The 14560-nt window shown below is 33.8% G+C and overlaps 1 protein-coding gene across 1 annotated transcript; it reads left to right on the top strand.

Annotated features, from left to right (window-relative positions):
* Positions 1 to 7019: 7019 nt before the first annotated feature.
* Positions 7020 to 14548, top strand: LOC123655141. The gene is made up of 8 exons (XM_045590976.1): positions 7020 to 7055; positions 8567 to 8646; positions 9032 to 9251; positions 9371 to 9643; positions 10166 to 10338; positions 11522 to 11683; positions 13047 to 13119; positions 14408 to 14548. The coding sequence occupies exons 1-8, from the start codon at positions 7020 to 7022 to the stop codon at positions 14546 to 14548; spliced, it is 1158 nt and encodes a 385-aa protein (XP_045446932.1).
* Positions 14549 to 14560: the final 12 nt, after the last annotated feature.

The following is a 14560-nucleotide window of genomic DNA, read 5'->3' on the forward strand; positions in this document are numbered from 1 at the left end:
ACACCGTCTTCACCACGTTGTCGGTTATCTCGTCCACGTCGCTAGTAGTTTCCAGCGAATCGAATCGGTTTTGGAGTTCCAACTGAAACTGCTCGGAGCCACATAGTATTTGGGGCAGCGTAGGTCGGAGAGTAGATTTCATCAAGCGGGTCCGCTCCTTTCGGAGACATATATTCAGAGTGCCCCGTACTAGCCGGTGGTCGCTGCCGGTGTTAAACCTGTTAACCACTGAGACATCTCTGAATATATGCCTTTTATCCGCTATGATGAAATCTATCTCGTTCCTCGTCACAGTATCGGGGCTTTGCCATGTCCACCTCCTTTGGGGCTTCTTCTCAAAAAATGAGTTCATCAAGAAGAGCCCCTCCGATTCGAGGAAGTTGACAAGCGTCTGCCCCCTGTGATTCCTGTGCCCCAATCCGTGTGGTCCGATGCTCGATCCGTCGCGGCCTTGTACTCCCACTTTAGCGTTGAAGTCTCCCATAACAACGCTGTAGAAGGTCGAAGTAGTGCCATGTATGCCCCTTGTGATATCTTCATACAAGGCTTCGACTTCATCGTCAGAGTGTGCCGAGGTCGGCGCATATACCTGTATCACTTTCAGGGAGTACCTGTCGGTGAGCTTAAGTACAAGGTACGCTACCCGGGTCGACACACTACTGACTTCCACAACGTTGTTAGTGAGAGTCTTGTGAACCAGAAAACCGACGCCACCTTGGGAAAGCCCATCACCTTCACGGAAGTAGAACAAGTGCCCGGAGTCCAGGATCATCGTGTCCTCTCCCTCTCTTCGGACTTCAGACAACCCCAGTATGCTCCACTTAATGTGACTAAGTTCTACCTCAAGTTCGGTGAGGTGATGGTCCAACCGTAGCGTGCGTCCATTATACGTAGCCAGGAATATTTTTCTATGGCAGCCTCCCGTACCCCGGTGATTCTTAGCACCCTCTACCCCACCGTTACCACGGCCGCTGCCGTAGCCGGGAATAGTGGGGCTGCCGGGAACTGAGGGCCTTATTTTTAGGTTCGAACTCATGGGGGTTTTTGCCCATAGTCACCACGCTGGGCAGGCGGGTTGGTGACCGCAGGGCTGACTTTGTCGCACCGAAGACGCTGCTGCCCGTCCTCGGTCTGTGCATTTAAAAAGCCAGCAGTTGGATGGCTATCCCGCCATCGGTCGGCCTTTTAAGTTCCAAGGTGGTAGTGGAACTGTGCTATCCCTTAGTCGCCTCTTACGACACCCACGGGAAGAGATGGGGTGGCTAAATTCTTTAGTGCCGAAACCACACAGCACTGCGGATACTGTGGACTACAATATTATATCAGCAATTGTATATATAACCTTGAACAATACATACATACACAAATTACTATCTGGTAATGTTATGTGTTCAATAAAGAGATAACAAAATTAACTACTCAAGCCTAACGTTGGTTAAGTATCTTATATATTATTGTTTTTTTTTTTGGATTTCTACATATTTTTTATTATTACTACTTTAATAATGACTTTAATACCTAATGTTAATATTATTGAATATTTAATATTAATATTCACATCTTTTTGTACATCATTAAAAGATACAAACAAAAGTAATACAATTGTACTACATTATATTTATATTTGTATATATATGTATATACATTTATATATGTATATATATAGGTATCATTACTCAAAAAGTACTCTTCAGATCTCGATCATATTTAAATGAAACTACATGAAAAGCACTAACTTTCATTAAAAGAAGAATTATCGAAATCAGTACACACAGTAAAAAGCAATGAGTATAATAAAACTTAAACTCAAAAAGTATTTTTGTCAGATCTCTATTACGTTTAAATATGACAAGCGCCTCCTTTCAATGAAAAAAATCATCGAAATCGATCTACACAGTAAAAAGTTCTGTGGTAACATATCTAAAAAAATACAGTCGAATTGATAACCTCCTCCTTTTTTAGAAGTCGCCAAAAAACTAAGCCTAATTCGTTATATCTGTTTAGCACACAATAAAATTAAATTTAGATTAGGAGTAGGCATGTCGTATATAAAACAAAAAAGGAATAGTATGGTCTTTACAAAGTCGTAACGAGTCGCTTTTAAGCCAAGTCTAATATTTTTTATTGACTAACAATTTTTTTTTCGATATTACTCAAAAACTTTAACCCAAGTTGCAGTTGACTTCTGAATAGCTCGGTGACATGGAATAGGAATTTACAGTGATATTTAGTTAATTAAACGAAGGGTCATTGAAATGCAATACCTTTTTTAAATTAAGATTCAAGTGTTCCTAGTAACATTTTGTCAGCGCCTAATCTGCGGAACCTTAATCAAATATCTATAATATAAAAATGAGTCGCTGAATGTGTTGCTAAGCGCAAAACTCGAACGGTTGGACCGATTTCGCTAATTCTTTTTTTAAAATATTCCTTGAAGTACGAGGATGGTTCTTACGGAGAGAAAAATTCTAAAAAAAAAAAAAAATTCCTGAAAAAGTCTAAAAACAACACTTTTCTATACTCCCATACAAAAGATTTGTGATAATACTTAAAATTCAATTTGAACTTTAATACCATACGATAAAGTTTGTGTTAGGCGATACGAAGTTCGCCGGGTCAGCTAGTTCAATATAAAATTAAGATTTTATCGTTTTTATGACAGACTAACTGTACCCGCGACTTCGTCCGCGTCGAATTTAACAAAAAAGTTATTTTTCAGTTAGCAGTTATAAAATTAATAAATTTCTAAGTTACTTCTTATTACGCCAGCTATCTGCCAGCAAAGTTCTCGTCAAAATCGGTCCAGCCTTTTCAGAGATTAGCCGGAACAAATAGACAGACAAAAATTTAAAAAAAAAAATTTTTATGTATATGTACCGTGTATACATCAATATGCGTTTAGTAAGAAACGGTTATTTTATTATTACAAACAGATACTCTAATTTTATTTATTTGTATAGAGTATAGATAGCATACCTACAATAGAGAGATATAAACGGTGCTTCATAAAACAAAATAACTAGAAATAATAAATTGTTTGATTTTATAGCTTTTCTTTAAAAGGTTATAAAAGAACCGATTATCTTTATTTTATGTTATCTGCAAGACCTTGTATTTTATCAAATTAGAGTGGTCTATTTGTCAGAGTTCCAATTGCATCATTAGTTGTTTGTTAAGACAAAAAGTCATATTTTATATAAGATATTTGTTACTGCAATACTTATATAGCGGCACAAATATTTACACATTTAATACTGAACTGGTTTGAAACAGTAAGTAAATAGAATGAGAATAAAGAAATATATAGACGAAATATTTTTTTTTATTTTTGGTATATTTACAGATAAGTGCAAGATACATTCAATTAAATTAAATAATATACTACATACCGAATGGTACATACCGAATGGTACAGTTATGTTTTAGGAATCTAAAACATAACTGTAGTTAGTAAACCTGAAGCTAATTTTGGGTTTATCATGTAATTTATTTTAAAAAAATCATATTGAGCCTAAACTACTACTGTTATTTGACTAATCGCTTGTATGATGTAGCTGACAAAGCAAATTAAAGACTAGCAATATATTCTATTTGGTTTTAAGATTTAAAATAAATAGTAAAGATATAGGTAGCAATTATTGGTACTACCCTCTCTTCCCGTGGGTGGATAACACAGTTCCACTATCACCTAGGAACTTAAAAAGTCAACCGATGGCGGGATAACCATCCAACTGCTGGCTATGAAATACACAGGCAGAAGACGGGCAATAGCGTCTTCGGTGCGACAAAGCCAGCCCTGTGGTCACCAACCCGCCTGCCCAGCATGCTGGCTATGGGTAACACACATGAGTTCACGCCATTTTTGCCGCGAACTTGAGGAGGCCTATGTCAGCAGTGGACTGCGATAGGCTGACGTGATGATGAGTGATTATTACTACATATTCTAGTGACTATAAGCAACTCTTCTTTTCATTTATTCAGATAAATAAAAAACAGTTTTATTCTTAACGCTGTAAGCCTTGGTGTAGACACATTTTCAAAATTAATAAAATTATTGCGTATATACAGATATCTTCGTTTAACTTTTTATAATACGGAGAAATATCAGTCGCTTATTGGATAGAATTTTAATTCTCAAGGCCTTTTTTATAATATTGCAATATAAACAATAGGGTAAAACCCAGTATGGAAAAGACGTAGTTTCAGTAAACATATTAATAACAATAAAAAAAATAGTAAATATATTAAACAGTAATTATATTGAATAACAATAACCACCTTTTTAGTGTAGTAGTGTGAATGATCTATTAATGCCAAAGGTCCTGGGTTTAATTTCCGCTCAGAGCAGATGTGTGCAGTGATACTAATATTTGGGGTTTTTTTGCTAAATTTTGCCACCATGCCCTGGAGAGTACCCTATATATTAGAATTATGTGACAGATTAGACTCCAACAGTTGTCCTCATTAAGGTGATGCTCCGCATTGAGAGATATGTAATTGTAAAGGTCCAATTTATACAAAAAATAAATTTAATTAGTGTAGTCGATTAGCTAAAATTTAATGTTATCTTACTTGTCAAGCAAAATGAGACTTTAAATTATTGAAAAGTAAATACATGAAACCTATCAAAGCGATACTAGATAGTAGAATTAAAGATAATTACTATAGTTACGCTTCAGCCTGTAATATCCCACTGCTGGGTATAAGGCTCTTTCTCCATGTACGAGAAGGATCAGCTTAATCCACCACGATGTTCCAATACGGGTTGGCGGACATATTCCCTAATATGAGTAACGATCTTACGACGGCTTAACATGCTCTCCGAGGCACGGTGGAAGACCCACAAGGATTGCACAAACACCCAGTTTGTCATGTGTGGAGATCGAACCCCGCAACCGCCAGCGCAACAGCCACAAACCAGTGCTGTGACCATTGCGCCAACGCGTCGTCTATAGTACAATAGAATAATAAATACCGAGGTACATTTCAGCAAAGTATAATAAACAAAATTGTGATAACTTTCTTTCTCTTTTGACTGATTGAAAATCTTTATTAACATTCCATTTTACAGGGCAGTATATTATACAGTGCATTGTTGCTCCAAGAATATATTGTGTGTGTTTTTAACCGACTTGCAAAAAAAGAGGAGGTTTTCAATTCGATTGTATTTTTTTATGTATGTTATTCAGAACTTTTGACTGGGTGAACCGATTTCGATGAAAATTTTTTTAATCGAAAGGTGGTGCGTATCATTTGGTCCTATTTAAATTTATTTGAGATCTAACAACTACTTTTCGAGTTATATCTAATAATGCTGTTTTACTTGACTATTTTTTCGTCGACCTACGTTGTTATTATACAGCATAACTTTTTACTGGGTGAACCCATTTTAATTTAATCCAAAGCTGATGTTTATCATGTGGTCACATTTAAATCTTTGATAACGCGTATTTACTTGACTATTTTTTCGTCTACCAACGTTGGATTACTTGTCGATGTAATTGAAGTCAGTTTTTTTTTTTCGTTTGCGAGCAAATACAATTATTTTATGTATGTTATCTCAGAACTTTTGAATGGGTGGACTGATTTCGATGATTTTTTTTAATTGTAAGGTGGTGCGTCATGTTGTCGCATTTAAATTTAACTGAGATCTAACAAGTATTTTTCGAGATATATCTACTAATATAAATACCGCATAACTTTTCACTGGGTATACCGATTTTGGTAATTCTTATTTTATTCGAAAGTTGATGCTTGTTTTGTACTCCCACTGAAATTTCATCGAGATCTGATAGCTACTTTTTGAGTCATTTTTTTAACGCGTATTTACTCGACTATTTTTTTGTCTACTGACATTGTCTCATATGTCATTGAAGTAGTTTTTTTTTTTGTTTTACCGCTAATAATGAGTATGATATGAATTGCAGAAACAGAATTTAAAAAACTTAAGGATGTATCAGCTGAAATTTTTAAGCAAGGCTATTGTAGTTCTATTAAGTAAGAAAGGACAAGCTTGATCAATGTTACTACTGTTAATTAATGTTACATCGCATTGTATACATGTGAAATTATAATTAACATAATAAGTCGTGAAAGTTTTTTCGTATTTTCAAGCAAAAGTTGCAATAAAATCTTTTTAGTTGTATCCTTTGTAACTAGCTGGTTTTGATACCATGAAAGGGTGATATTTTAAAAATGATGATAAAAGTTTAAAAAAAAACAACAATTTCCCGCCACTTTTTATTTGTTTTTCATTTATTTTTGTTTTCATGTCCACCAAAAAGGATGAAGCCAACGAAGAAATTCGGTATATTTCAAAGTTTTTAAGTGGATCATAATCGTCGATCGTTATCGTGACAAAAGGCTACGTCTTTAGCCACTCAACGAAAATCCAAAAAGTTTGAGTAGGAAGTCTTAATCTTTCCACTATATACCCCCGATCTTGCACCCTAAGGTTTCCATTTGTTTAGATCTCTACAAAATTCTCTAGTGTAAAGTTAACATCAAGAGAGGACTATCAAATATACTTGTCGCGGCTTTTTAATGAAAAGTTCCAAAATGTCTACAGCAACGGAATCCCGTCACTATCTACGAGATGGAAGAACAAAATGGTACATATATATTATTACAATTAATGTAAATATTTTTTATTAAAATCTTTCCTTAGATTTCTATACAATGTACAAAGAATTTTTTTCCCGACCTAAAGCATAATATATGCGCAGGTATTGTAACCCCGATATTGTTACTAAAAAAATTTTTCGAGTTAATTAATACGGCTGTTTTGCACTTAATCTTAGATCTTTTAAGCCCATGTATTACAAAAATAAACGACTATGATTAAATTCGTAAAATTTCTTTTATTTGTTAACCAAATATTCTATAAATTTGATAAGATAAGTTAGTTTGTTCAGAATAGCAAAGTAAAGAAGGTATTTTGTAAGAGTATCATATAAAAACCATAGATCTTCAGTTCACATTATCATATTGTCAACTGAATTCCTAGAAACAAATTAACCATGAAGTTCACGTTTGCGATTTTAGCCGTATTTTTGGTAAGTTTATGAATAAGTATTTAAATAAATAAATATAATTTAAAAAATAAATAATTTCTTCACATTATACGGTGCTGTAATTCATTATTTGCATATTTAATATCAAAAAGAATGATAAAATTATTTGTTGTCACTATTTATTTTAATTGTAGTATCAACATTTTTACCTACATAATATTTTTTTTTATAATTTGCTCTTTTTATTTAGTATCTGTTTATTTTTAACTATTATTTTAAAGAACTATTTACTTACCAGCTATTTATGGTTAATACGAGTACTATTTTCATTTATTGTTCAAAATCATTCTGATTTTATCATAAATGATTTATGATTTTTTTTTCATAATAATTAGCCGCGAATAAAATATATACAGTTAATTTATGTATTTTAATTGAGTGGGTTAAGTAATTATTACTGTTATTTATTGTATTGTATATATTTTGTCCCTAAGTACATAATTATATGAATTAAGGTGTATGTTCATAAAATGAAAACAAAAAACTGGTACAAGTTCAATGAACGTTTTAGCAAATATTACAGCTCGCAACTCAAAGAATATTTATTTTAATAATAATCGTAAGCAGATAATATTTTTTGCACATTCAGCGCAACAACTAAGATCTCGGTTAGCCAAGCTTTCCGCTTCTTTTCTTCTCTACTAAACTCAGGCGCGGATCCAGCTCTCAAAAAAGGTTGTGGTCACAGCCACGAACGATTATGAACTTGCTCATGAACAATTACGCCTTATGAACGACTTTTAAATTTGATTATTTCCTTTCACGCATCAGGACCTTGAACTTAGATATGGAAATAATCATTGGAGAAAATCAGACCTGATTTAGGGTTGTGGGCATTGGGATATTTTAAGATTCAGCTGCCCGGGCCATTCTAATTTGCCGCCCCCTAAATTAGTGCACAAATTGGAGATATGTTAGTTAGTATATTATCCATTATTTTCAGTGAAAAATTTGATTCGGCTGAAGGTTATGGTGGTGCCCACAACGGTGGATCAGCCCCGGACTAAATCTATGTTTTCATGCAGATACTTTCTTTAACTAATTTGTAAATCAATTTTCACATATTCCTTCTTATTCTAATACGATCGATTTCGATCCTTATTTTAATCGAAACTGATGCTTTTTTGTGGTCACGTTTAAATTGGATCAAGATCAATTTATAAGTTGCTTAACCTTCTCAAACCTTAAATTTTCTTATAATAAGAAAAGTTAGTAAAAGTAGTGTCGATTCACATAATACTTAATCTATAGGTAGGAATAAAATGTTGTGATCTAACAGGTATTACTTTACACGTTAAAGGATACTCAACACAGCTACATACATAAGTGTACAATAGGTACAGACCTATGTATGTAGTTATGTTGAGAATTGTCTTACATTTGATGTTTTAGACTCTCTTCACCTATAATCGTCGTTCATAAAATAAAGCAATAACATTTTTAAGGGTTTTGATTTTTATTAATTATGATAATAATATAAAACTCTTTATTAGATATCTTCATCTTTGGGAAGTCCGTCTGAGAACTCGTTGATACGACAACGTCGTGATGTTAACTTCATTGGCAACACAAAGTAAGTTTATAAAGAAATATTTGGTTATTGTTATTTTCTATTCTTGAATATTTAGCTATTTTGTCACTAGTACAAGCGGCTGAAGTTTCCGTTAACCTCTAACGAAGCATAGACCTAGAAACGATCATTAGAGCCCTAGAAAAGATTGAAAAAGCACTAGCGTTAAGCCCGCCTTTTGTATACACTTGTATTAGTGTATTTATGTACAGTAAAGAATTTAAATAAATAAATAAAAACAGTTTAGATTTTAAAATTTAAAATGATTACCAACTTGTTTATTGATATTTTTTTATAAGACACTTAATAAAAATATTCTTAATAATGATTTGTGTGGAATATGAATAAATTTTTGATTATTTGTTAATCACTAAAATATTTTATATAGAGCTCTTGTTGAAGAATTGATTCAGAATCTACGAAGTGCTGCCCAACAAGCTTTTGACGCTATTACAACATTCACAACTGGCATGCGAGATCAGCGTAAACAGTTCACTGAGAAAATAGCAAGCGATATACAAAAATTCCGAGAGCGAATTCAGAGTGTTATTAAAAGTACATTTGACAGATTTACAAACGCTGGATCAGCAGTTAGGAATTGTATTGATGTAAGTATTAGGCACCACATTCATAAACTAAATAAAAAGAACTCTCTTTTCCTACACGTCTATGTAAGAAATGTTTTGTGAAACAACATACCCATTAATAAATAAAACTATATTAACAGGGTCATTTTAAGCAAATAGATAACGTATTCAATGACACCGTTGCAAAATCAAAGCAATGTGCCGGCGATCGTATAGCGGAAATTGGAACTATGATTGAGAACCTTCAGGAGCTATCGTCTAACGCCACTAACTACGCAAGTGCTGCTTTGACTGAACTGCAAGAATGTACTGAAACCAATCTGGGGATTTTATCAACCGGTACTTGCCTCAGTGGTATTGCTATACGAACTGAATTAAAAGGAGCTGTCTATTTAACCCAAAGTGGACTTTTGGTAAGCTTTTTATTTTTAATGTTTTTAAACATATTTAGATTTTAACATGATTTTAACACGATTTTTTAGAATTTTCTCCATCTTGGCTCAATTATATAATTATACTAGCTGTGCCTGCGACTTAGTCCGCGTGGAATTAAAAAAAATATTATTTAGTTCACGGAGTTACAAAATAAATAAATTTCTAATAAGTAATAATAATAAAAGTAGCCCCGCTTTCTCCTTATGACATCAGCTATCTGCCGCTGTGAAAGTCCCGTCAAAATCGGTCCAGCCGTTTCAGGGATTAGCCGGAACAAACAGTCAGACAGACAAAATTTAAAAAAATGTTAATTCGGTATATATACCGTGTACATACATACATATGCATTTAGTAAAAATCGGTTATTTTAATTTTACAAACAGACATTCCAATTGTATTTATTTGTATAGATACCTATATAAAGAAAATAAATATTTTGTATGAAATCGTTAAATAATGCATTAATCACACTTAATAATGTATTTTCTCTCACAATACAGATTTCGCGCATAAATTTAGCGTTCTCAACATTGCCGGCCTCATTAGAAATATGCGCAGGTACCAAACTCGTTGAAGCTGGTATTAATTCTGCAAAGATAATCATGGAAGCTGGAACTTGTTCTGCATCTTCAGTTTATTCTTCGCTTAATGGAAATATATCATCATCTTCATAGTTTAAAAGTTTAAAGGAATGTTTAGATTTGAAATAAATATTATTAATAACACTTATTGTTGTTTAAATAAGATCTATCTACCTATACTATTTATGTAATGTGGTGACATCTATCTCGCGACATACAAACTAGAGGAAACTGACGTATCCTACATCGCGATATCAAAGTTATCAGAGCGATTTAGTACATTATATAACAAAACCCGACAACAACCGTTGGGGCAGTAGCCCGCCAGATGCAACACCCGTCTGGAGGATCCTCCCTTTGCGATTGCTCCCTTCACAACCGATTCCTCGTACCACCCAAAGTAATATATAACAGAACTAACGACAAGCCCCGGCTTCGCACGGATGCAATCCTGATACTAAATATAAAGTATAAAATAAATATATTTGCAATGTAAGCGCTAAACAATGTGTTTATTATCGAAATATAACTTTTTTTCTATAAACTTTTTTTTAAATATATAACTGGGTCGGCAAACAAGCGCACGACTTACCTGATGGTAAGCGATTCGATTATCGTAACTTATAGACGCCTGCAACACCACAAGCATCGCAAGCGCGTTGCCGACTCTATCCCCATTTTCCCCTAGGAGCTTTGGTCACGTTACTCCCCAACAGGAATACAATACTGCTTGAAAACAGTATTATTTAGCTGTGATCTTCTGTAACGTCGAGGTACTACCCCAGTCGGTCTACTCCATATTTTGAGCAGGAAATTTTCTGCTGTGCTCTACCTCAGTTAAAACATATTATACCCGTTCGTACGTAAACCTACCTTAGTATATAAATTAAACGCACCAAATGTTTCATACAATAGTTAAACAAACTTCGTTAAATGGGTTGGTATACTTTACTTTTAAGTTTAATAACCCGCAAATTAATTTGTTTTTGCGATTATTGTGAAGTTTGTTGTTCTTGCAATTAGAGAATTTGTACAATATTTGTAATAGTGCTTCAAGTACCCAAACTAGGTATATAATAGACAACCTAAGTGGTATAGAAGCCTCATTTTAAAACGAACAAAATGCAAAATAGTCTAATAATAACCTTCGTGTTACTCGTAGGTTGTCAGGTAATTATTTTCTTTTTATTAAAAAAAAAATTGTAGATGTTAAATATATTTTAAGTTATTCTCATGTAAATTTTATATTAATCTTTGTCAGGTATGTCTTCAAAGCAAGTTACAAAACAATTTTAATCATGTTGAATTTTTATACACCCGCATTCAAAAACACGCAAGGAATCCAAGAGATTTATCTTATATATGGAATAAAATAAAATCTGATATTGCGAAGGCTTGGGAAGCTTTAAAAAAAATAGCAGATAAAACAAAGCAACGGTTGCAAAATTTTATACGAAAAACAAAAGAAAAAATTGAAATTATTTTCACAAATTTTAAAAATAAAATTGATCACCTCAACAAGGATATTAGTACAGTTATCGAAAACGTTATTTTAACCGGAAAAAATGTAAAAATTTGTGTTGAGGTGAGTAACATTGAGGTTCAATAAAATGTTTTAGGTATGCCTATCGTCATCATTTCCTCTTATTTTCTAAGCTCTGATCATCAGGGAAAGTAATAAACATCAACTGTCATAAAAAAATATACTTCAACAAACATAAGTAGCGACAACCACTCTGGTGTATTGGTGCGAGTAGTCGCCTAAAACACCGACGATATGCGGGTTCGATTCCCGCTCGAGATGGATATTTGTATTTGTAGAAATATTTATTTCTAGTTTAGATGTCTGTGCTGGACAGAACGTTAAGCCGTCAGTCCCAGTTGTCATTATAAATATCTGATAGCAATCGTTACTCATAGTAGGGAATATATCCCCCAAGCAGTGCAGCAGCATGGTGGATTAAGCTCCGACCCTTTCCTCCTCCATGGAGATAGAGGCCTATGCCCAGCAGAGGGATATTAAAGGCTAAAAGCAAACACATAAGTAGAGCATTAAATACACATTTGTATATCAAATGTAGTGAATTTATAAAGAATTGGGAGGTCGATACCGTTTGTTATCATTTTCATCGACGTTTGGTAAACTTTGACTCGCATAAATATATTCAGATCATATATATACATATATATATATATATATATATCAGATCTCGATGAAATTTAAATGTACCACATGATAAACGTCGGCTTTCGATTAAATTAAAAATCATCAAAATCGGTACACCCAGTAAAAAGTTATGCGGATTTTCGAGAGTTTCCGTCGATTTCTCTGGGATTCCATCATCAGATCCTGGTTTCCTTATCATGGTACCAAACAAGGGATATCTCATGTCTAACAAAAAAGAATTATCAAAATCGGTTCATAAACGACGGAGTTATCCCCGGACATACATAAAATATATATATATATATATATATATATATATATATATATATATACATCGAATTGAGTACCCTCCTCCTTTCTTTGAAGTCGGTTAAAATGTTTTGATCTAAATCATCTATTCAAATAAAATCATAACTTCGAGATTAACATCTGGTTTCAGAATGACAAAGAAGTAATAAAGAATTTATTAAACAATATACTTTTGAATGTTACAATTTGTATTTCAAATAATATCAAATCTTTGGTCAAGATAAAGTTATCGCACGATTCACTTCACTTCAATGATTCTTTGTTTCTACGCTCAATTGAAGATAAAATGACTACAGGATTAAAGACATGTGAAAATAACAATAGCCAATGTTTGGATTCCTTTCAAGATGAAATTCTTAACGATCTAGATGTAGCTACCTGGATTGTTTCGCATAAGGTAAAATAATAAGGGTTTGTTCTGTTTAGTAGGTAGATGGACAATACAAGTCAAGTTGAATTTTTTTTAACGTTAGTAAATACTTTTACGCACCCCGCCAACGAGGCCGACGGGAGTGTGGAGCTCACGACCCGGACTGAACGAGTCAGAATACCCACTAAAATCCACTAAATCGCTCTCGCATGCTACCGTAATGCCCCGACGGTTGGCCTGCCTGTGCAGGCCGCCTTCGCCTATAGAGTGCCCACAGGCACCGTGAGCGGCTTTAGCGCCGTGACCTTTTCGCAGAAGGAGGCCGATCAGCACCTGTCGCTACCGAGCGTGCTGTGGACAATGCTTGGCAACGACAGGTTTTCGCCTATTACTGCCACCAAAATACAGCACTGGGCGCCAAGCGATTCAATTCTCGAAAGTGTGACGTGCTGTACCTATCGGTTTGCCGCACTTACGATAGGCAGGAGTGACCTCCCTACTCGCAATCTGATGAAGGTGCTTACCGAAGCAGCTGTGTCCAATAAGTAGCTATCTTAGTCTAAAGAGCAGCACATCAAGCTGCCTTTTGACGAAGGAAATCATGTTGACTTGGTCTACCCAGGTTAAGATATATTAAGCATAAGTAAAATACATTTATGTACAGAAACGATTTTAACCACCAGTTTCACATATTCAATAAAAGTGTCTACTATCTAACTTTTTGGAGTTTACTCCCATAAACAAACGATATAAAGAATATATATGGGGAGTGAAATCGTGTGAAACAGTACCGCTGACTTGCTCTGAGTGATGTTTTACTGCTCAACGCCTCTTTTAAAAAATAGAGATATGTAAATATTAAAAAATATTAGAAAATAATATATGTAATTAACTATTTCTTAATATATCGGAAATCGATTTTTTTTATATTTTTTGAAGTAAAACTTCTGCATGACGGAAAAATTTGTACGAATGAAACGGGAAAGTTTTAATGAAACGGAGACGTTTTTGTCGATGGCGCTGGAACGGAAATCTAAAGCTTTTAGATTTGTATAAATTTAAACGAGACTTAAAAATTAGTTTGCCAAAGAAGTTTCACTTCTGACATGTGTACTTTGTACGCATGCACTCTTTTTATTTGTGAGGGATTTGAGATATACAAATAGCTTTAAACTTTATGATTATAATTGTTTTATATATTATAGTTTGCAAGTGACGATTACTCTACGGTTTAATTCTTAAATAGGAATAAATATAGTAAAGAATTAAATATTAAAGTAATTTAATGTCATTAATTTTTTTTAATTTTTTCTAGGCTCTAACAGTAAGGAATACTATTGATGACGGCCTAGAAACCATTATGAATTGTGTCACGGAAGGGCTCTCAAAAGCAATGACAACATTAGTTGGCAAATTTTTACAGATTATTTTGTGTGTTAAGAGTAATAAACAGTGACAGTATACCTTA

The sequence above is a fragment of the Melitaea cinxia genome, chromosome 7 (genome assembly GCF_905220565.1).
Source record: "Melitaea cinxia chromosome 7, ilMelCinx1.1, whole genome shotgun sequence".
Taxonomy (NCBI): domain Eukaryota; kingdom Metazoa; phylum Arthropoda; class Insecta; order Lepidoptera; family Nymphalidae; genus Melitaea; species Melitaea cinxia.